Source organism: Salmo salar, chromosome 04, assembly GCF_965601325.2.
Source record: "Salmo salar chromosome 04, fSalSal1, whole genome shotgun sequence".
NCBI classification, from domain to species: domain Eukaryota; kingdom Metazoa; phylum Chordata; class Actinopteri; order Salmoniformes; family Salmonidae; genus Salmo; species Salmo salar.
In genome coordinates, this window is record NC_138294.1 from 65,917,869 (window position 1) to 65,942,199 (window position 24,331).

Sequence of the window (24,331 nt, forward strand, 5' to 3'; positions counted from 1 at the left end):
TAGACACCTCACAATGCCAGGTTAGTGGTTTTCATCAGAATGGGCCTTTAGCGAGAGACCTCAGGAAATGAAACAGGAATCCTGAAAATAAAATATTTTATTGGAATGTGTAATGATGTAGTACCCAGGTAAGAGATTATGCAGGTCTGTGACTAAGGCAGTGGAGGAGGGAAAAGTAAATCTGACCTGTGGCGTAAAGGGCAACCATGCAAGGCAGTGGTCTTTGAGACTGTTATTAGTCTGTCGAGTTTCTCTAGCTATGTACTATAGACCATGTAAGAGTTCCAGACAGACCTACCTGTGGAGTATTGAAGAAGGATGCTCAAATTATGATGTATTCATGAAACAGACCAGAGAATGGGACGTCTGAGGACTCCATCGTAATTATAGGTTCACATCAACACAGAGCAATTTAAAGTCATCTTCATAATCATAGACAGCTAGCTAGCTCATCAGCATATATAACATTTTTATTTATTTATTCAGGAACAGGCTTATTAAAATCACAGGTCACGAAAGTAGTTCGGCTCTGATTTTGGGGGCTGTTAGACATTTGAGGCTCTCCTTATGGAATGTGATTGGTCCAAAACAGAAAACATTCCTGCAACTGGCAGTTTATTAACACTATCTTCTTATAGTACCATACTAATTTAGTTTCACTCAGGTAGGCTAGCTGTATCTGCATTGTATTCTCCTTTCCCCATATTGTTTTTATTTACTTTTCTGCTCTTTTGCACACCAGTATTTCTACCTGCACATCTATCATTCCGGTGTTAATTGGCTAAATTATAATTACTTGCTACTATGGCCTATTTATTGCCTTACCACCTCACGCCATTTGCACACACTATATAGACTTTCTCTTTTTTTCTATTGTGTTATTGACTGTACGCTTGTTTATTCCATCTGTAACTCTGTGTCCCACTGCTTTGCTTTATCTTGGCCAGGTCGCAGTTGTAAATGAGATCTTGTTCTCAACTAGCCTACCTGGTTAAATAAAGGTGAAATAAAATAAATAAAAAAATTCATTGAATGCAACCTTACAGGAACAAGTGTGTCCTTTTGTTCCCCCTTATTCCTACGTTTTACCAAAGTTTACTAACATTCAAGCATGGCATGTTCATTTATTGCTGTATTTAGCAGTTCAGAGGACCTGAACAGATCGATATATTGGCAACCACGTCTAGCCTCAAGTATTTTATTACATTTAGACCTTATTTTTACAGCATCTCATTAACAGTCTCATATCAGGGGTTTGGTCTGAGTTGTGTTTGTATATAAACACCCTTATGTGCTTCTACAGTTGTAGATTTTAGGATGTACACAGTTGTTTGTTTGCGAGTGGAGCGTAAAGGTGGACTGGATTGGATTACTCCATTGAACAGAAATCTCCCTAAGGTTGGCTGTTTTGGTTTCAGAGGACTAAAGGAGAGGATCTTTTGGATTGGCGTAAATTGAGATGGGCTTGTGTACGGAATTCGTTTAGCTACCTCTGGTGATTATATGCTCAAGTGTGCACCTTCAAGACATCCGAGCAGAGAAAGAGAATGCATCAGCAGATGTCAACCTCAATCCCACTCCAAACAGGGCTTTGACATTAGCAATGTCGTACATCGATCAATGTCCAGGTGAGTCAAACAACATAAGCCAATCTGTCTGTCTGGAGCGACTCCCAGATGCTGGAAAGTTCCTTTAGTGTACTTGAACGAGTTCAGAATTTTTACAGCAAGGGGTTGGTTTAGCTGCCTCCAAGTCAAGAAAATATCAAAGATACTTTACAAAGATGGATAGGGTGGTACTCTCTATCCCTGATCAAGTCAGATAGCAGCAAAACAGAGGGCTGTTACATGTTAATACTGTAGCTTCACGGGACAGAAATGTGGTCATTCATTGTGGTCAGCTATGGTGGTCCTAGGGAGGTTTACTGTACCAATGGCCCTCAATGCCACTCTGGTGCGCAGCCACCGTCACTGAGTAAATCACATGAGGGCACAGCGTTCGTTTCTTAGTGCCCGTTGGAAGCGGATGGTTGCATGGACGTGTTTGCAGCGGGCACAGCCCACACTGCGCAGAGCCTCCCCGAACAGCAGAAGCACGTGCCAGTTGAACTTGGCCGAACACTCCACGTAGCCACACTTCCAGTTCTTCCTCACCAGGTCGGACATGTTGTGGCGGGGGATAACACGCCCCCGCTGCAAGTCCCGCTTGTTCCCCACGACCAGGATGGGCATGTCGCCTGTGCCCAACACCCTGTAGAGGAAAAGAGAAAAAAAACACACAGAATGAGAGGTAAGACACCTGTGGTCATCTAAAGCATTAGGTATTCAACACACAGTGGTTGCTTTTCTGTGGTCATTTAAACAGAAACACAGCATCACATAAAAGCAAGGCTTAGCTATGACTGACACAGGTTTGTACCTCAGTTATAGTTGATGCTATTGAGGCAGCGTTATCAAATCCCCTGCCCTGCCAACTCTGTCCAAAACTGACTCTAAGCCTTTTTATCAGGAAGTCTTCGTAGGGAGAGGATTAAGGGACGTTTCTGTTTGGAGTTATTCATGACCAAAAACAAGGGGTGCAACTTACACTGGGTACGGGGCCACATTCTGGAATTGCATTTTTGTCCCTCCCAGTTATCATTGGAATGTGATACAAACGGTGTGCTTTAGGAACATGTGGACGCCTCTGACTGGTCGGATAGGCTGTTTTGGAATGTTTATCATTTTTTTATCCAGTCGGATAATGCCCCCCCTCACTTCTAAAACCAAAGTTGCGCCCCTGACAAAAATCTAGACATTTTCAAAATATTGAATTTAACAAGGGCTTTTCTTAACTCTGTACATTTACTGACAAGTGGACCTTGACAGAAACGTTGAGTTAGTTGAGGGAAGGTTTAAATTCCCCCTCTTGTCAAAGTAATATGCTGGTAGCTCCTACAGAGCTTTGTTTGAAACCTTGGGTTTCTGAGGTGAGTGTTCATTGTGTGTGTAATGTATACAGTGTGTGTACATAGTATGTGTATACAGAGTATACAGTGCATTTGAAAAGTATTCAGACCCAAAAGTATTCAGACCCATTTACTTTTTCCACATTTTGTTACATTACAGCCTTAATCTAAACATTTGTTTTTAGATACCCCATAATGACAATGCAAAAAACTTTTTTTAAACAGAAATACCATATTTACATAAGTATTCAGACCCTTTGCTATGAGATTTGAAATTGAGCATCATGTTTCCATTGATCATCCTTGAGATGTTTCTACAACTTGATTTGAGTCCACCAGAGGTAAATTCAATTGATTGGACATGATTTGGAAAGGCACACACATGTCTATATAAGGTCCCACAGTTGACAGTGCATGTCAGAGCAAAAACCAAGCCATGAGGTCGAAGGAATTGCCCGTAGAGCTCCGAGACAGGATTGTGTCGAGAAACAGATCTGGGGAAGGGTACCAAAACATTCATGTGGCATTGAAGGTCCCCAAGAACACAGTGGCCTCCATCATTCTTAAATGGAAGAAGTTTGGACCCACCAAGACTCTTCCTAGAGCTTGGGAGGAGAAGGGCCTTGGGGGGAGCACGGCTTAGGTCAGGGAGGTGACCAAGAACCCAATGGTCACTCTGACAGAGCTCCAGAGTTCCTCTGTGGAGATGGAAGAACCTTCCAGAAGGACAACCATCTCTGCAGCACTCCACCAATCAGGCCTTTATGGTAGAGTGGCCAGACGGAAGCCACTCCCCAGTAAAAGGCACATGACAGCCCGCTTGGAGTTTGCCAGAAGGCACCTAAAGGACTGGAGTTTGCCAGAAGGCACCTCATGGACCACCATGAGGAACAAGATTCTCTGGTCTGATAAAACCGTAGGGATGGTGCCAAGGAAACCTGGCACCATCCCTACGATGAAGCATGGTGGTGGCAGCATCATGCTGTGGGGATGTTTTTCAGTGGCAGGGACTGGGAGACTAGTCAGGATCAAGGGAAAAATAAACAGAGCAAAGTACAGAGAGATCCTTGATGAAAACCTGCTCCAGAGCGCTCAGGACCTCAGACTGGGGTAAAGGTTAAAATTCCAACATGACAACGACCCTAAGCACACATCCAAGACAATGCAGGAGTGGCTTCGGGACAAGTCTCTGAATGTCCTTGATTGGCCCAGCCAGAGCCCGGACTTGAACCCGATCCAACATCTCTGGAGAGACCTGAGAATAGCTGTGCAGCGTACCTTCCCATCCAACCTGACAAAGCTTGAAAGGATCTGCAGAGAAGAACGGGAGAAACTCCCCAAATACAGGTGTGCTGCCAAAGGTGCTTCAACAAAGTACTGAGTAAAGGGTCTGAATACTTATGTAAATGTGATATATTTATTTTTTTATATACATTTGCAAAGATTTCTAAAAACCTGTTTTTGCTTTGTCATTGTGGGGTATTGTGTGTAGATTGATGAGGGGGAAAAAACAGTTTAATCAATTATAGAATAAGGCTGTAACGTAACAAAATGTGGAAAAAGTCAAGGGGTCTAAGTACTTTCCGAATGCACTGTATCTCTGGTCAGATATATGTGAGTAAGATCCAAGGTGTCACACTCCTCTCCCCATCCCAGGCCTCTGTGTTCAGCTTTTGTCTCTTCCTTATCTCCTGAAGATGATGATAGGAAAGAGGGAACCGTCACAAGAACTAAGAAATAAATAGCTTTTCCTCAACTGCCAGTTCCTTATATTGATTTCAAAAGAATGTAGCCTACTGCTCCAAATGTTGATTTTACAAGCATGTACTGCAAAATATTTAGCACGTAAATCTAACAAATCGAATGATTTGTGCATAATCATAACTGGGCGAGCCCACCCAATAAATGGATGACTGGGAGATGAATGGCTGTGACAGGACCGGTCACTGACACCATTAGCCTCTGTATGGCCTTGGCAACGTGGTGCTGTCAGAGTGGGCACTGATTGATGGCCTCACGCTCACACACCCTGCCCCTACTGTCACCACTGGAACAGCTGTGACGTCCACTTTCACGTCCCAGTGCCATGAAGAGAAATGTGTGGATTCAAGAGGAAGCCTTATTGGCTTTTCAAAACTGAGGCCAAGGGGGTTGGTTGGGTCAAGCCTGCAGTAACTCCTATGCCTCGATACATTTTCACCATGGTGTGTTATGAAGAACTTCAATTAAGTTAGACATATTTTATAATACATTAGATATTACAACTTCTTTATTACAATAGCAGCACATACAGTAAGTACATTGCAGAAAAATCTCCTAAGGCACATATATCTTAGGAGAGGCAGCCAACCAGCTGTCAGTCTAGTCCCAGGCAGCCAGCCAGCTGTCAGTCTAGTCCCTGGCTCATTAGCAGATTTGGAGATGATATTAAACAACCCATCTCTCCCTCTGTGTGTGTGAGAGCAAGACATGTGAGACGTGCAAGAGAGATGGTGGTGTGAAGATGATTTCACTGTAAATGAAACACGTGTTTTCCACCAAGGTCATCAGCTGCCTCACAACGACAAGTCACGTGGTTGCAAGCTAATGGCTCTCAGAATCAATCTCCGCTCCACTGACACGTATCACACGTCTGTCCCTCCAAACATCACATCATGTCACTATCCCACACTGACATCAGTCTAAGACAAACACCAGCCTTGTTTCCCAACCCTATTATTAGGACACACCGTCTCTCTGATTAAAGCTATCTGGGCTCCCAGGAGGGATGGTTTGCGCAAATTGCTTTGACTAATTATATGACACAGAATTGGTTTAGCAGCTGCCTGGTTTGGGAGAGATGTATCGACCTGAAAAGCAAGCAAGCACTACTGACATGAAATTTGTGGATTCGCAAGGAATGGTTATTGATTTTTTTTCAAGCCCAGAGCCAAGAGGGGTGGTTTGTTAAAAAATAATCTCATGTTTCTGGATACATTTCATCCACAGTGAAAGATTGGCTTGGTAACAGTTCTATCAGACTGTGACTCAACTTTTTACCATGGTAAGATAACCACTGTGAAATACTTGTTTTGTAACAAGTATCTGTTGAGTGTCTATAGTGTCAATTGTGAGTGTCTATAAAGTGGGTGTTGTTAAAACTGTTTTCATCACACCATTCCACACTGCATTTGCTTCCAACATCATCTAAAAAATACAGAATTCAATAGAACATATGAAAGAGCAAAAAGACAATGGAGGGATTGTGAAGAGAAGCCGAAGTGATTATGAAGACACTTGACCCTGGCAGTCTGAGCCACTCATGTTGATTTCAGTCCAAATGTTAAATAAATGTTCTATGTGAGTGTGGCGGTGGAGGCTCCTGATTGCAGCCCAGGCTGCTCTATTCATAGCGAGCCGTAATTACGGCTGAGTTCAAAGAGCTGGTGCCAGCCGGAGCTGGCCCCTATTTGGCATGCAGGCCGTGTCCTGACCTGGTCTCTAGGATCTGCTGGCGCATGGTCTTGATGTATTCGAAGCTGTCGAAGCAGCAGATGTCATAGACCAGGATGTAGACGTGAGCGCTGCGGATGCCTCGGCAGCAGGTGTCTGTCCACTCCTAGAGGAGGGAGGGGAGAGGATAGAAAAGTGAAGGAAAGAGAATAGTAGAAAGAGGAGGGAAGGAGACAGGAGGGAGAAGAGAAGACATGGGGAAGGCTCTCATTAGGAAGCAGTACCTTTTGTCTGGTAATACTCAGATGCATTGTTTAATACATTTTGAATGTGACGGAAAGATTTCTTTTAAATAGTAGCATGGAGACCAATAGTCTTCTCCTATTCTGTACACATGCACGCACAGCTTTTGCACACTTTTTCAGAATGATGTTAGTCTAGTTAATTTGCTGAAATTACTTGCAACATAGCATACTCTCTGGACAATATGACCAAAACACAATCTGCTCTCTTTTGTAATTTTAATTTCTGCTTTATGATTGGCTCCTCGCTGTGAGAAATATTGTTTGCAAGCTAGTGCTTGCCTTGCAAAGCTTTTCAAAAACACCTCAAGCTCCTCTTCATTGCAAATGAAAACACTGATTATCTTATAAATGATCAATTGAGTGTGAAATTTGATTAAAGTTATACCCAAAACTGTGGTTAATCTGTTGACTTCAACACAATATTACTTTCTTTAAATGAGTAAGCCAAACTAGTAATTACATTTTCTGAGGTCTCAGTTTCAGTTCAATATTTTGTTCTGTGACTGTAAAATTGTGTCTAGATGTGATGAGAAATCTCTGGTTCATTGAAAGGCCAATTTTCACTCAAACTTTATGACTGAAAAGCTGCCAGTGTTGTGTTTGAGACCACCTAAGGCAAGACCGATTCAAGATCAAGACCGGAGGGGGGCGAGACCAAGTCTAGGCTGAGACCGGGAGGGGGACAAGGGGTCCGAGTCCAAGTCAAGACCGAGACCAGAAAAATGCGAGTCCAAATCAAGACCATGATTGTAATTTTGGTAAATCACCACCATAAGAGTTGAAAATGTCCAGTATTTCTGTGTTCATATTTCAGAACAACATATGGATTCTTTAGACATTCAGAATAGTGAAAAAATGCAAGCTGAGGAAAAATAGAACCACTCTACAAATTATTCCTAACCCAAACACAGTGGGGAACAATGGGCCTTCAGAGAAGGGCTAAGGATTTATAAAATAATGTTTATAATAATATAGAAATAATGATAATTATATTATTATTTTCAATGATGTTCTGATTTAATCTCTTCAGTTTTTGTTGGAAAGGAAAGGGTTAAAACTGAAGATAAACAAATATCCAATCAGGATTTTTCTTTGCTAGTCTCTGGGGGGATACATTTGGCTAGCTAAGTCAGCCATTGGCTAGGCCATCAGAAGCTAGATAAAGGCATCTGCCATTCAATTGTATTAGGACAACATTTTGGAGTGACAGTGAAATCATCCAATCACATTTTGACTTCATGAGTGGGACTGTTTTTTACAAAAAGTATGGAAACTTCTGACTTCTTGAACGCCAACGGGTTACTACGCAATAGTGAGCAGCAGTTTTCCCACGGTCTAGCTAGCTAGCTTTTGTTGTCGGCTAGTTTTCAGCGGCAGGATGTGTTATCAAAGAGGATGTTGTTGCTAATTTGTTAGTTTCTCCCTTTTCAAGAATAACTTTCAACAAGAAGTTAAGTTTCAAATGATCATCATCTGGTGAGTGGAACTGTTTTTTTTTATTGCAGTGTGCTTGGTGTTGTTAGCCATCTCTTTGAAAATAAGTTGTATGTGAAACATTGTTGCATTTAAAGTGGAACTGACAGCATTTTAGCAACATGAAATCTTATTAAAATCTGTTCATATACACCCACAGGAAGAATATTACACTTTTTAAAAAACATTCTGACATGTGACCTCTTGGGTATGGTCATTTTCACCTTTTCATAAATTCTTAGTATCAGGAATTCCCAAACATTCTAAGGCATTTGTGATAATTCTACCACAATAGAGTGGGAAAATGGATGTGCATTCGCACAATTAATGGACACTGCAGTAAATAAAACAGAATAAAAACATCTGTCTTGTCCAGGACCGGAGTCTACACAGATCAGGGGGTTATCAATCAGAACTACAGTAGACCTTTATACAAACAAGCCATTTGCCACACGGGCCTGTCATCATTCACTTTGAACTGGACTGTGTGTTTACAGGCAGTTGCAATAGCGCGACGTTCGATCATTAGAACACATTCGTCAAAAGCCACAAAATAAACCTGAATGGATTTCTACAAATATGTAAACACCACAGTCATCTTACAAAACATGAAAAGCTAGGCTCTCTCTCCCTCAGTTATGCACATCAACAACAAGAGCAACAACTAATGCTAGCCAGAGCAAGATAGGCTAAAATCTAACAAAGGAACATTAGATAAACCATCTCAAACTTTTTCAGCTAGTTGGCCGTCAAAATTGCACTGATAAACGATGGAGAATTGTAGCCTCCTCATCCTTTTACAGCTTGCCTGCCAACGCATGCTTGTCCCAACCAAGCACTCAAGCTAACTGGCTAAAGTTGGCTAACTTGCTACTTCCAGACACAAATGAGAGAACAGAGCTGGTTATGCTGTTTACATGTCATCTAGAGCGTTCTTGACTAACTATTACTTCTTTTTCCTACGTTTACTGACACCGGTCATATTCAGCAGGTGTTGCGTGTTGGTAAATTCATCAGTTGTTCTGTCCTCTGGCACACTCAGATGAGAGTGCTCTCAAATCGGAGTAGATAGCCAGAGTGAATTTGCGAATGCAAGAGAAATGCTAACTGTATAACAGTCGTTCAAGTTCTTGCTAGCTAACCACATGACACCTGCATCTCTAGCTGTGTATGTATTGCCACTGAAAAACGATATTTGGGACAAAGTCAGTCACTCACCCACTCCTCCAATGGTATGACATGACAGCTTGCTAGCTAGCTGCTAGCAGAATATCTAGCTAACGTTAGGCTCTGTGTTTTTAGCTTGCTACATAAATAGATACGCTAGCCTATTAGCCATGTTATGACTGACTTGTGATCATTGCCCTTGCTAGTTTACTTGTAGTGACATTCCCAGCCTTAGTTACATTAGTCAGTTTTTGTCCAGAATATTGAGTTATTGAAACTCAAACAGTGCATCCCGAATGGAGGCAACAAACAATGTACCAGTCCAGCTGTGATTTACAACCTGATAGCAATGTTGTTTTGACTCTCCAGAAATGTATTGGTGAATTATATTAATCATGCATTTAACTGCATCCATCTACATTCTACAATGCCTTAGTGTACGTCATGGATCTGTGAGTCAAAGAGTACCTATTTTTAAAACCTCTTATAAAGTTGGTTTTGTGGCATAAACAGGGAATTTGATATTAATGACTTATGATTGTCTTTTTGTTTCATAACTTCAAAATTGTTCAAACGCTGTCAGCTCCACTTTAAACTTTGGGTCACTGGTTACTTTGTGTGCTAAACATTAAATTATTTTTTCAATTGGAAGTAATAGTTGTACATTTTGATTGGGAAATGCTTAATGGTTGTGTTTTTGTTTTCTTATGATTGGGACCTTCTGGCTTATTATGTACGAGTTTCTGGACTGGTTATCCTTTAACATCATGCTGTGTGTGACTGCTGTCTTTCCATCGGCCCTATGCAGTGGTGCCTGGAGAAGTGGGTATACTCTAACTGTGCCAAAAAGTTCCCAAACGGCCCACCCAGCGAAGGAAAAGCACCCTAAGTGAAAATTAATTTTCCTGTAAATACTTCAGATTTTCACTCTCAAAATCACTATTTTTTTTATAGAAAAATACAAAAATGTGATGGTCTAAGTCCACAACAATGCTTAAATCACATAAATCTGATTGGGTGGGCCTGTCAGGGCCTGGCTCTCCAGTGGGTGGGCCTGTCAACCCAGGCCCATCCATGTCTACACCCCTGATGCAAACAGTGCATGATGACAATTGCACATCACAAATAGCCTACTAACCAACACTTCGGACTGAACTTTTTCAATACCTGGTTTGTATACCCATTCAGTGGGCAGCACGTGGGCCGGGGGCGGGTCAATTGGGACTGTGGGTCAATTAACCTTGTCGGAGTGGACGCTCTGATTCTAGTTTGTGAGCTAGGAAGGATACTGCCTGGGAAGGTCTCCCACTCAGAAGTACGAGATGGGGGCGGGGGTAGGTTGACCTCAGGTCTCCCCACTGGAAGCCCGAGGTAGGGGGAGCAGGGGAATCTATTAAATAGCCACCTCTAGCTTTGTACAGTACTAATGCAATTAGTAAAATCAGTCACACTACGAAATGCTACCAAATAAACCACAATTCATTCATAATACTGTGAATATTTAGTTTCACAGACATATTGTTGCATTTTTTTTCTGGTTTGTGCGAAATCGTTCAGAATAATATAAAACCAGTCTGCACACCACCAAGGTGAATTGGTTTAGTCTTGACTCTTGGTTGACAGTGTTGGGGGACGGGTAATGTATTGATGCTGGAGTGCCAAATCAACACCATTTTTTTTCTATTTGTCTGAATAAAAATTACAGTTAGTACAGAATGGTACTTTTTGTTTTTTGGGGGGCGGGGGAGCCATACAATCTAGAACCGCCACTGTACCCATTGTTGCCTTAGTTGGTATTTACTGGTAGGTATCTTAAATTGAAACGTATTTTCTACCCAACGTTACCGATGTCATTCTTCTGGGACCTGTTCACTCTTGCTGCCTGCAGATGATATTCCGCTGAAACTAGACTGTTTGGCGCGCATGTGAATATATGTCACATGCTTTGCGATTGTGTAAACTACTTTGTGAATGATTTCTCTATTGTACTACATAATTGATAAGTCGTATACCTTCACTACACTACTTTGATACTCATCAGAAGGGATTAAGAAGTGATTATAAACAACGCCCACAGAAAAAACTGGGTAAACGATTTATATCTTCGTGTACCCTCTACTACACTACTGGCCCTTTTAAAAATATTTTTTTTTTACAAAAAGTGCACTCATACAATAATGCGCTGGTATTTCGGTTGCTGTCATTTCAGAATCACGAACCTGTCACTATATATATATATAAGGCTGTTAAGATATTAATGTTTCAAGAAAGGAGTGTATACATTTGGCCTGGTGAAGCTGTTTTATGCGCTGACTGAATGGAAGCTGATAATTATTAGTTTTTTACTCCGCTGGTCTCGGGAAGAAATTACGAGTCCTCACTGTCCGAGACCGAGTCCAAATGTATCCGACACCGAGACAAGACCGAGACACCGAATATGTGGTCTCGAGACCGGTCTCGAGTACTACAACAATAAAAGCTGCTTTAGCAGTATCTTCTGGACAGAGTAATAACCCCATCTAATTTATCCCTCTTATAACAGTGTTCTCAGGAGAGCCCTGTGTTGTATAATACATTCATCTGAGAATATCAGATATTTGAGTAAAGATAAAACGGATTTCTTCCTTTTATGTGACATCCTAGGTGAATACAGAGAGCAGGTTGTCCTCTTTTCTAACCCAATGACAAAGCTGCTGACTACACACTTTCAGATGTGTGTGTGTGTGTGTGTGTGTGTGTGTGAATTTAAATAAAAGGGTCTGTGAGGCATCAAAGCAGGGCATACACAGCATCAAATCAGAAGTGGCTTCCTCTCCTCATGTCATGACATTAAAATGGACCTTTCACCTGTCTACAATGTCTAACCTGCCACACACATCATTTCCCATCACTGTTGTGCTTTAGTGGGACAGTACCTGCATCGAGTTCCCGGGGAAGCTGGTGATGGCAGGATAGTCGGTGATCTGCAGGTCGTGCACGTGGCCATTGAGCACAGCAGCAGACAGGTGGACCCGGCGGGCGCGGCTGGTTGCCGGGGCGGGCGCCTCGCTGTAGTCATCGTGGAGGAAGCGCTGCACGATGGCAGTCTTGCCCACGCCTTGTGCCCCCAGCACAGCGATGCGGAAGGGAGGCGGCATGCTGCGCCCCCCTCGACCCCCTGCTGCTGCTCCACCCCCCTCCCTGTTCTCGCAAACCACCGGCCAGTGCATTCAGGGTTGTGCAGCGCATAGTCCCCACGGGCACAGAGGCAGTTGTTGTGGTGGGGGGCACGCTCGGCCACATTCATAGACCACCAACACCCCCTATCCCACTGGTGGAGAGAGAGATAGGGGAGAAAATGGAGAGGGGGAGTGAGAGATAGAGGTAGAGGGATTGGAAGAGAGGGAGGAGGAGAAAGACAGAAAAGGGGAAGGAGGGAAAGAGAGGCATAGGGAGACAGAAATTGGGAACACACAACAGGTATCGGTCATTTAGTTCATTTGGAGCTTAGGTATGCTAATTCTGGATCACTCTACATTTGTACATTAAAGTATAGGTTATTTTGGCAAGTGCATTCTTTTTACCACTGCATGCCTTTCATTCATCTACAAAAGGGAAACAAAAGCACTAAGCTGCTAAGCAACCAACTAAAACAAGAAGTCATATATACAAGGACACTGGGAAGATGAAATTAACGTATACTGTGAAAACCAAAGTGCCACTGTGTAATCTAAATTTGCTTTTTGACAAAATTGAAGCGCAAAATAAAAGTAACTCAAAATATTTATTTTGTCACTCTAAAATCTGTGTATTGTCTTCCAGATGGTTTATTGGAGGTGTGGTTTTGGAGTCAGTACAGCCTAGACAGACTAGACTAAGATTGCTTATTAAGGCATCACTTCATTATCCCTGATAGTTTAAAACATTTCATGAGTAATCTACAAAATGTACACATCTACAATAATCTCCGAGATGCATTACTCCAATATGCCTAACAAAATTCCAACCAAATCTATATCTGAAGCTGCACATCATTAACTCAATTTTTTTAGAAGACAACAATCACCATTCAAAAAAGTTGCCATTCCAACAAATGGAAGCAAATTAAATGGGCAATCAGCAGTAGAAACAATAATAAAGCACCTCCCTGACCCTGTTTTGGTAAAAAGCAGAAGGATGGGGCTGGAGAAATGTAACCACTCTCAAATTCACAGACAGAGCTATGGATGCAAGGACTGACCATCTATGATATCAAAATGATAGTTTTAACCATGTTTTGAGGCTATATAGTGTTTGTTTACATTTACTTTGTTTACAAACATTGGAGTAAAACAATCTTATATTTCAGGTTCTAATGGGGTACTACAGTTAAACTAAGCTCATGAGGCATTTATAAGTTATATTATTCAAGAATCAATGGGTACATATCAATTATTTATAAGTCCAAAAATGTATGTAGCAATTGCTGATTGCCCCTTTAAGTTTCCCTTACAGTAGATGTACAACAATAAAGAACAAGCGCATCACCTAGTGGAAGAAATGGTAGTGGTCTGTACAGAAATGACCTCAGACGAGGTCAACTTTGTAAAGTGGAACATGTATCGACTAATATCTAATGTAACACTATCATCCAAAATTATTTTTGATCAGGAAAAATAGCACAATCACATATTAAAAAACAAATATCACCATCTTTGGATAGGCTTTATGGTTAGCTAATAGGCTTTCATGAAATGCAAAAATAAACCTACGTATGAGACTTACATTCCAACTTTGTGCGAATATAAGCAAGTAGATCTGTAAAAATTAAGAATAAAATGAATATAAATAGACCACCTTGTAGCTGCAACTCTAAACAACTCCATATGAGTATAATATGATTAGAAATGATAGTACATGCTTACCGTGCGCACGGGTATTGTGCGGTGCCGATGCCGTACGATTCCAAAGTGCTGCTGCAGATACACCTGCTGTGATGCTGATGTGTGTAGAACCTCATTCGTTGGCTTCTTACTGACATATAACGGTCTCAGGTGGATACAGTGAAGAGTCCTAAAGATACAACCTACTCTCTCGTTAGTGGAGAGACGACACGCGGTCTAAACGCCCGTCATATATTGCAGGCAGCAAAAATCACAAGCCTACAGTACATCCACGTAATTCATGCAGGCTGGTTTCGTCAAAGACAAGCCTACTTTCGGGGTGAGACCTTAAAGTGTGTAATAGTCTATGGACGTAGGGCCATCACATCACGTCTGCTGTAGCAACAGTGTCTAACAACCGACAGCCAACATATAGTGAATAACCTAGCATTTTAGGGAAAGGTACGTTCCGCACCAGAATGAAACGGGTTGCCAGAGAATGTCAGAGAAAGGTATCTGAAATTTGAGTGATAGGGCTATCTCGTTAAAATTGTCAATTGGAACACTATTGGAGTTTTGAGTGTATTTGGGGACACTGCGCGCGGCAATATTTTACGCGCAATTTACGCACACATGCTTTGCCTTTTAAAGACTATTAAAAATAACACTAATCAGATCCATGTGGTTTCTACACAATCCCTGGGGCTCTTACATCAGAAGTACATGCACGATCTTCCATCTGAAATGAACAGATTTTTGTGCGCGCAAAGCGATTTCATCTAAAGTATGAACTCGAATGCTTGAGCAACATGTGTACACTGCACCCGATGGGCAGTAAGGAGACTGTTTCTTAGCAACAGTATATTTTGCCCCTGTTGCTAAGTAACCTCGTGCCACATACCTGTCTAGTCCACGTCACCTCTCACAATCATTTACTATGCACGCAGGTGCAATTTCATGTGATTCAGCCAGGCAGTTAATGTGAACTCACTAACCTCACACCTTGCAAACATATACCATTGTCAGATCTTATTCCGTGATACAGTTTGGCCTTGAAATGACGGATGTTTTTGCTTCAGACTTTTTTTCAATGAGTTTACAACAATATACACATTGACACTGCATGGGAATGTGACTACGTTCTATTGTATATTTTTAAGAGAATTAGAGCAACTAATTACCAGAGCCATATTTTATAGGTCTATATATAGCTCTGCTAATTGCAAACTAGATTTTTTTCCCCCATCCCCACATCAGTGTGAAACACTTTTTTCCAACACTGACAATGCTGGTCTTTAGACTGTGTAACGTCCATTGTGCTTGCTTTTCTCCCAGACATTCAACTGTTACAAAAAAATAAAAAATAAATGCTGATTCAGATTGACATTGTCCGTGTTAAAATGCCTACCCACCAAAGGAAAAAAGAGCACCTGAAACATCAGTAGCATCCCAAGTGAAATAAGCTTTGATTCTAAGCGAGCCACTATGTATTCTGTGTATCTTTTGACTAAACGCACAGAGATTATGCACTGCTGTGGTTGGCCTTTGGCCAGGGTCGGCGCAAGAACGGATCAGTTGGAGGGGCATTTGATTTCTATAGGTGGCCCGTTTTTTTGTTGTTGTTAATGGGTGTGATAATAAAGACCATAGGCAGTTTGTGAGTTTGGGGAAGTTTACAATTTATCCTACCATTTCTACCTATCTGTGTGCCCTTTATGATTATTTTTCTATGCACATTTTCATGGAACATTTTAATTTCAATAATAACGTTTTAGTTTCTCAAAATTATTGCTATGTGGTTAATCATAAAAATGTTAATTAAAATGATACAAATCTGAAAGTTAAAATTCAACTAATGCAAGAGCACCAGCCTCTGCCATATGGACACCTTGATCCAGAAATTAGCATATGGAACTCAGAGATAGCCTACAGTGCATTCGGAAAGTATTCAGACCCCTTCCCCTTTTCCACATTTTATTACGTTACAGCCTTATTCTAAAATTGATTCAATAAAACATTTTCTTCATCAATCTACACACAATACCCCATAATGACAAAGCAAAACCAAGTTTACAATTTTTTTGCAAAAGTATAAAAAATAGAAATACCTTATTTACACAAGTATTGAAACCCTTTGCTATGATACTTGAAATTGGGCATCCTGTTTCCATTGATCATCCTTGATGTTTCTACAACTTGATTGGATTCCACCTGTGGTAAATTAAACTGATTGGACATGATTTAGAAAGGCACACACCTGTCTATATAAGGTCCCACAGTTGACAGTGCATGTCAGAGCAAAAACCAAGCCATGAGGTCGAAGGAATTGTCTGTAGAGCTCCGAGACAGGATTGTGTCGAGGCACAGATCTGGGGAAGGGTACCAAAACATTCATGCAGCATTGAAGGTCCCCAAGAACACAGTGGCCTCCATCATTCTTAAATGGAAGAAGTTTGGACCCACCAAGACTCTTCCTAGAGCTGGCCGCCCGGCCAAACTGAGCAATCGGGGGACAAGGGACTTGGCCAGGGAGGGGACCAAGAACTCGATGGTCACTCTGACAGAGCTCCAGAATTCCTCTGTGGAGATGGGAGAACCTTCCAGAAGGACACCCATCTCTGCAGCACTCCACCAATCAGGCCTTTATGGTAGAGTGGCTAGACAGAAGCCACTCCCCAGTAAAAGGCACATGACCGCCCGCTTGGAGTTTGCCAATAGGCACCTAAGGACTCTCAGACCATGAGAAACAAGATTCTCTAGTGTGATGAAACCAAGACTGAACTCTTTGATCTGAATGCCAAGCGTCACGTCTGGAGGAAACCTGGTACCATCCCTACGATGAAGCATGTTGGCGGCAGCATCATGCTCTGGGGATGTTTTTCAGTGGCAGGGATTGGGAGACTAGTCAGGATCAAGGGAAAGATGAACAGAGCAAAGTACAGAGAGATCCTTGATTAAAAACCTGCTCCAAAGCGCTCAGGAACTCAGATTGGGGCCAAGGTTCACTTTCCAACAGGACAACGACTCTAAGCACACAGCCAAGACAATGCATGAGTGGCTTCGGGACAAGTCTCTGAATATCTTTGAGTGGCCCAGTCAGAGCCCAGACTTGAACCCGATCGAACATCTCTGGAGAGACCTGAGAATAGCTGTGCAGTGACACTCCCCATCCAACCTGACAGAGCTTGAGAGGATCTGCAGAGAATGGGAGAAACTCCCCAAATACAGGTGTGCCAAGCTTGTAGCGTCATACCCAAGAAGACTCAAGGGTGTAATCACTGCCAAAGGTGTTTCAACAAAGTACTGAGTAATGGGTCTGAATACTGATGTAAATGTCATATTTCTTTTTTTTGCTTTGTCATTATGGGGTATTGTGTGTAGATTTATGAGGGGAAAAAACAATTGAATCAATTTTAGAATAAGGCTGTAACGTAACAAAATGTGGAAAAAGTGAAGGGGTCTAAATACTTTCCCGAATGCACTTTCAGTCTGTCCAGAAAAAGTATGACATGCTATACTTATTTTTTCCAGACAGCATCAGATACATGGACTACAAGTACGGAGATAGAGGGGCACTGTTTCACTCTCTGATACTTTATCAGAGATTGATAAGTCTTTCTGTTGGCGCACGTCTCGGTCAAATAAATGATCAATATTTTATTTGGATAGGCAAGGAGGTACGGTAGGGCGGGCATGCCCCCTAGGGCCCGCCCATATTGCCGGCCCTGCATTTGGCTGTGCCTCATCTGGTCATATTACCTTTGGGCTGATTATGGATTGTGAAACATCAGGCACTGCATAAGTTTATAACAGATATTTTATTGAAATAAGAGCGGATACAGTGACAAGTTGAGGATGAGGAGTGATGCAGGATCAACAGGCTAGCTTGAGGAGAAGGCTAAAAAAAATGGTCATTTCAGTTGTCACATTATTTCCTCCTACAGCTGTTCTGTAGGCCTATTCCTGGTTGCTGGGCTTATGAGAAGGTACATGAAACATTTTTCTCACACTTAGTTCTGGGTGGGAAAGCCAGAACCAAATACGCCTTTATAATAACATCTGGTCATACTACCAGGTTACGGTTTGGTTTAGAATAAGTGTTAGGGTAAGGGTTAAGTTTAGGGTCAGAGCTAGGGTTAGTAGATAGTCCATCTAGATGCTCTACAGACTATCCAAAAAAAGTGTTACCCAACATCTTGCTGGGGACACATACAATCAAACTGTGGCCAAAGATCAGACCTTCCCATGTAGCTAAGTGTCGTTTTGAGAGTGAAGAAAACAGACCGCTAAGATTTCTTGGGCGCATTAGACACTGCTTCTATTGCAGGTTCACAGGCACATCAGCATGTATGGCAACAATACAATTAAGAAGCCAAAGTCACAAACACAATTGGTACCCTTGAGACTGCTTTTTACATTGGCTTAAATAAAATGATTAAAATGTTTGAGCTCAACTAGCAGAGGTATAACAACAATGGCCATAGAGATATGGCATATTAAAATCCCATCAGTTTGTATACATTTATAAATAAAACTTATTTAGATCACTTTCCACATGAGGACTTGGTACATAACTGGAATATAGTGCCACTGTTTTTCTGTTATGGATTTCAAGCACACTTATTCTGGTAGTAATATAATAATCTTTCATTAGTTGTACAGAACTTCATGTCTACAAACTATACCAGGTCACTGCACAGTATAATCATAGAGGGGTGACCCTGGTCCTTTAGGTGGGCTGCAAGCACTACATATCCTCCATGTTCAGGATAAAGCAATGCCAGGGAGGTGGTTTTAACAGCACAATAACACAAATACATACACTAGGCATGTCATTGATGACAGTATGGGGTTGTTCCCTACTAAGCAAAATATCAACTGATATTGACCCTGGGTTTGGGGTTTAGTTCTGTTTAGATGAACAGCTGCAAATGGAATATCAATAACAATCTTACAATTAAAGAATAATGCATACTATCTCATTGGAATCAATGTAACATGAGAACAGCAGTACAGAATGGACAACTCATTCCACACTCGCAATTGGCATATTCATTAATACTGCACCACAAAACCAGCAAAGGGACATGGATTATTGGAAATCTAGGAATGGCTATAGTGGTGTTTGATTGTTGTGGCAGATCGAGCAATCAGAAAAGGGATGAGAAGCATGAAATGATCAGCTGCCTGCAAATACCAGTAAAAAAGGAATGGCAGATGGGAGCAAACATAATAATAGCTACCATAAATAGTGGTTACTAAAACGAGAACAGAATGAAATCCACTAATGCATTAAAATCTATTTCATGTTCCCTGGCTCTGCTCTCACCACTGCCATATTGGCTCAGAATGGTACTTGTTGCATCATGGAGACTTAGCAACTGGTTGAACTGGCAACTTCGGCTCCTGCAAGGCCTGGTAGATGGCACTCAATCGAGTATGGTTGGGCAAGTAGGAAAAGTACCACGGAAGAATAAAAAGCATTAAAAAGAATAGACACAAAAACATATATGATATTACACTTTTCAATATTGGAAATACAGTACAAAGAGGTGGGGCGATGGCTTAGTGAATATGAAAGGTTTCTTCTTTTTTGGAGAGCTTCACCATCAACCACGTTTTACGACATTAAGACATTTAGTTAAGGATGGACTGGGGATGTCACATTCTCCCATGGAGGTAAGGATGGTGGAGAGGAATAATGCATGACTAGAATGCTAACAGCTGCTGTTTGTTCTTGGAGAGAGGTGTGGAGTGGAGGGTGGTGAGTGGACAGAGAGAGTTCAGTTCTTCAGGACTGAGTCGTACACCTGGTAGACATACTGGGTCACCTCAGGAGCCCGGCACTTCAAGGACAGCTGGAAGAGAGGACATGCAAATATATAGATTGATGTACAACTATACTGTAGGTTACCTTTCAGCTCAATAACTCTGAACACTTCACCTTATCCACTGCACAACAGTTGAATTGCTTTGCAACTCTTTTCATTCGGGACACTTCATGTAAACAAAATGATATAATACAATAATATATAATAGTGTTATTGAGTATGCCTACAAAGTATATTAAATCAGTTAAGGCTTTTTCCTTCGACCAGATTTAACATCTGCATTAATCAGTTTCTATTGACAGTGGCCTAATTAAGTCTGAGACTAATTGAAAAATCTTACCACCCCTACTCATGTTTCCTGATTATTGGATTCCACAGATGTATTTTTTTTAGACGTCTCACTTGCTATCCATACTTCCTCTTTACAAACTCTACAACATGAATACATACTAGTACGTAGTCAGACATTCTCCTGTTATTATGGCCTGGTCCATATGTTCTAATTGTTCCATGACAGGCCTTGATGCTGTCCCAAAGGTATTTGTCTGAGAGGAGCCTCTCAATAAGTTGGCCCCACAAAAGTAGCCCTTGACCATTTCGATAAACCGTTCGGCCTCTGTGCTAAGCCTTTGCTAGGTGCATTCTTTCAGTGGCGTAGCAACAATAATGTTGTTGTACTTTATGTACCAAATAAAATCAAATGTTATTGGTTGCGTAGACATATTTTGCAGATGTTATCGCAGGTGCAGCAAAATGCTTATGTTTCTAGCACCAACAGTGTAGTAGTAACTAACAATACACACAAATCCCCCAAAATAAAAAGAAAGGAATTAAGAAATATCAGAACAAGCAATGTCAGAGTCTGGAATATAAATATCTATGTATATGATGGTGTGTATAGACTGGAGCGCAAAGCCCTACACTTGTCCTCAGAGACACACAAAGGTTGATATTAACTGTTGACTGAACACGACCACCTTGGACAGCAGTTAATGAATTAACCCCAGTGTATTATATATCACAATAGCTCACTTTCTATTATCAGTCTTCCACTGCCCTGATGTCATAGGATAAGTGTTTGTTCTCAACTGCTTTGACGGGCTAACAGTCTTTTGACCAATAGTAGAGCCGGCTTTCAAACCAGTTGGTCACAAGCAAGATTTATTTGCTTGCAAATGAAGTTTCCCCAGGAACTTTCTCTTTCCAGAGTCTAACTAATCTACCCTATCCCACTGTTATCCACAGGCTGCAGCAGCACGACTGCTCTGAGGGGATCCTGGGTTGAATTCCCATTATGAATCAATTAGCTGGAGACTGACAGCATGGCCAGCCAGGCCAGCCAGGCCAAACAGACGCACATCACAGGTAATCAAGCCAGGGAGCAGCCAGTGCCTGAATAGCTGCCTGTAAAACAATAAGGGTGAGGAGGCGCTAATCTGGAGATGAATGTAGTCACCCAGCCAGGCAGTCAGAGAGAGAGTGGCAGGCAGAACACAGCAGCCTCTGACAGTTGGGGACAGCAGCACTGAAGTTCCACTGTGGAGTACCAGTGGGTAAGCACTGCCATAGAGACGGTCTGAGAGCTGGGAATCCTACATGGCTTACTGATGCTGACATTTCTTTGCCTGGAGCTTCATATGAACACAAGAATTGTTGCTAATGCATAACACAAATAATCACATTTTAGGTGTTGACACTCCCTGCTATCAAGCTTTTGACAGGTGCTTTACTTGAAGAATAACAATAAGAAAATACTGATAGACAGTTGATCTGGCGAGGACAGAAGTCTATCGCTGTGTTCATTTACAATTAATACAGTCAACAAATGGAATATCATCCACCAATGAGTATGGTTTTATTGGATGTATGAAAGCCAGCCCTCCTTATTGCCAGGAAATATGAGTGTGCTGCTACACTGTTTTCTAAAGAGCCTTCAGCTTGACCACTGAGCTCACAGATATTCCCTGACAACAACCTCTAACTTACCACTATGAGCCATAGAGACCTGTTAAAGAGAGAAGAGATCAAGCCGCTGACGAGTTGTCAGAGACTCCGCTTAGGTGACATAACCAAAGAAAAAGTACAGGACTATAACTTAGGGAAAAGAAAGCACTTGAAAGAAATAATAGGAAATGGGAGTCAAGACATTTCTCAAGAAAGTTAAAAATAAAATATAAAATATGTTTTGGATAGACCTCACCTGAATACATTCATGTTTGGCCTTGAATGGCTAAGAAAATAATCAATTAAGGACCTGTCTATGAGTCTGGACTCACCAGACAAACTGACTTGATGCACCTGACCAAGCCTGCCTTTATGAGCGATTAGCAGTGCTACATGGGGCTTTTGACCTTGTTCATGGCCTGCCATTACTCTGCCAGATGACAGGTCATTCCCAATGAGCCCTCGATGATGAACAGGCTCCTTCAAACACATGATGAGGGAACATGATATGGCTGAGTGTGTGTTAAACAAAGAAAATCGATAACTTTCATTACTTCCATAAACCATCTCTAGGTACCACTGTACTACCTCCTGGATGTAACATGCACTTTATTATAAGAGAGTGTAGAGAAGCTGCTGTCTAGTGCTTTTGGGATATGTTCAGCTGGAGGGAAAAAACACAAAAATGTGTTTATTTCCCTCATACTCTAGTGAGGGAAGGGTGGAAATATTAATAAAGTCAACAAATGGAATATCATCCACCAATGAGTATGGTTTTATTTGATGTATGAAAGCCAGCCCTCCTTGCCAGGAAATATGAGTGTGTAACTACGCCTTCGCTTGGCACTTCAGACCTTTACCGACAAAAATATTCTACAATATGTGTGAGTTCTGAATTAGGAGGGTGGAGGTTCGGTGGGTGTCTTACTGTGTAGTTGGGGTTGCCGGGTTGGATGCGGAGCTCAGCCAGGATCCAGATGCCGTTGGTGAGCTTGAGGGACTGGTAGAGCATATCCTGGCCCTCCACATTCCTCTTGGCGATGGTGTAGATGTTGTCGTTCTGCAGCTTCCCCGACACCGTGTCTGCAAGGCCACATTACATACGAGTCAGGAATATAGTTGAAGTAGGGATCGAAATGTAAAAACATTTTTTTTTGGGGGGGGGGGGGGGGGGTCCTGGTTAAAGGATTTCTGGTATCATGAGGGAATACGCTGAGGGGGAATCCTTAAATTGAAAATAAAAAAATTAAAATTAAAAATTGCATTTTGCAACTGTAGGTGGATGTCAGCGCTACATAGGCAAAGCTCAGCCCCAAGGCCTGTATTCTAAGGTTGACTACTGTTAAGTGCACATTGGATAAGTGCATTCTCTGGTGTATTGCGGTTCAGCAGCTCAAATTCATTCTTTGTACTTACAGTACTCATTTAGACATACAGAACTGAGAGAGGAGTTATCTATTGACCGAGGTATTGTACAATAGCAGCTTCATTTTCGGACGCTTCATTCTCTAGTCTACGTATTAGGAAGAGTTTCCATTATTGGTTTGCAGCTTCATCTAAAAACTAGGACTGAGGGACTCGATACAACAAGATGGAGATGAACATTTCATGTAAGACAAAATTCAGAATAATAATAATAACAGCTTTATCATATCCTGTTAGCTGCTCTTGACTCATATTAGACTACACACGTTGCCTGATAAATCATTACATTTCCATGTCCTACATCAGCTGCCTATTCCTCTGTCCCAGTCAATCTTTACCCTTAAGGCAACTCTAATGGTTTCTCTGTGAGCCTGGCTAACTACTGGCAGCAGGGAGCAGCTCAGCTTCACAAAACAACTGCAGGAGCTAAGTCCCTCCTTTGTGCTTCTACGTGAGGAAAAAAAAAGTGTCACGATCTAAGTCGGACTTTAAGGAAGGAACAGAGCTAGGGTCAATTCTAACAGTGCGTATGCTGCACTCTTATTGTGGACTGTCAGTACAGGGAGTAGCTACAACAACTTCCAGATCTCACATCTAGATGTGGGGATGACACTAGGTCTAAGGGGCTTAAAATCATAGGTCAAAGGACTAACTACCACTACCATAACCGCTGACCCTGAGGCCCATGTCCCATTGTAGGTCCTGTCCTGAGCACTGGTCAGTGCCACCGCTCTCACCATCTAGTCATTCTGTTGTCTGGGGGCAACAGGGCATGGTGTGGGTTATCATTAAGAGCTTGTGTGAAGTCTCCTTCAGGGAAAGAGGGAGTAGAGAGGTGAGGCAAAGAGCCTTGAAAGGAGTCCTGAAAGGCAGGCGGTGGATGGAGAGAAGGAGAAAAATAAGGGTTAAAAAAAGAGAGGCAGGACTAGTGACAGTGGAAAAGAGAAGTTGATCTCTCCTACAGCG

The 24,331-nt window shown here is 41.9% G+C and overlaps 2 protein-coding genes and 1 long non-coding RNA gene across 7 annotated transcripts in view; 1 reads left to right on the top strand and 2 right to left on the bottom strand.

The window, feature by feature from the left end:
- Positions 1-79: 79 nt before the first annotated feature.
- Positions 80-14,404, bottom strand: LOC106603459 (ras-like protein family member 10B). Of its 2 annotated transcripts, XM_014197177.3 has the most exons (5): positions 14,208-14,404; positions 14,068-14,100; positions 12,240-12,634; positions 6,421-6,545; positions 80-2,250 (listed from the first exon to the last, which is right to left on the bottom strand). In XM_014197177.3, the coding sequence occupies exons 3-5, from the start codon at positions 12,531-12,533 to the stop codon at positions 1,980-1,982; spliced, it is 690 nt and encodes a 229-aa protein (XP_014052652.1). In that variant the 5' UTR covers positions 12,534-12,634; positions 14,068-14,100; positions 14,208-14,404; the 3' UTR covers positions 80-1,979. The 2 variants fall into 2 exon arrangements, with proteins under 2 accessions (XP_014052652.1, XP_014052651.1); XM_014197176.3 differs by lacking the exon at positions 14,068-14,100.
- Positions 7,701-13,086, top strand: LOC106603460 (uncharacterized). The gene is made up of 2 exons (XR_001328418.3): positions 7,701-8,160; positions 12,229-13,086. It is a non-coding gene; the product is annotated as an uncharacterized LOC106603460 (long non-coding RNA).
- Positions 14,405-17,964: 3,560 nt separating the features above from the next.
- The window catches only part of ap2b1 (adaptor related protein complex 2 subunit beta 1), a 69,765-nt gene continuing 63,398 nt past the window's right edge, over positions 17,965-24,331 (bottom strand). For all 4 annotated transcript variants that reach the window (XM_014197175.3, XM_014197174.3, XM_014197172.3 and 1 more), the window contains 2 exons: positions 22,869-23,023; positions 17,965-20,023 (listed from right to left, as the gene is read on the bottom strand). In XM_014197175.3, the coding sequence (XP_014052650.1) occupies positions 20,014-20,023; positions 22,869-23,023 (165 nt within the window). In that variant the 3' untranslated portion in view covers positions 17,965-20,013. The remainder of the gene's footprint in view (positions 20,024-22,868; positions 23,024-24,331) is intronic.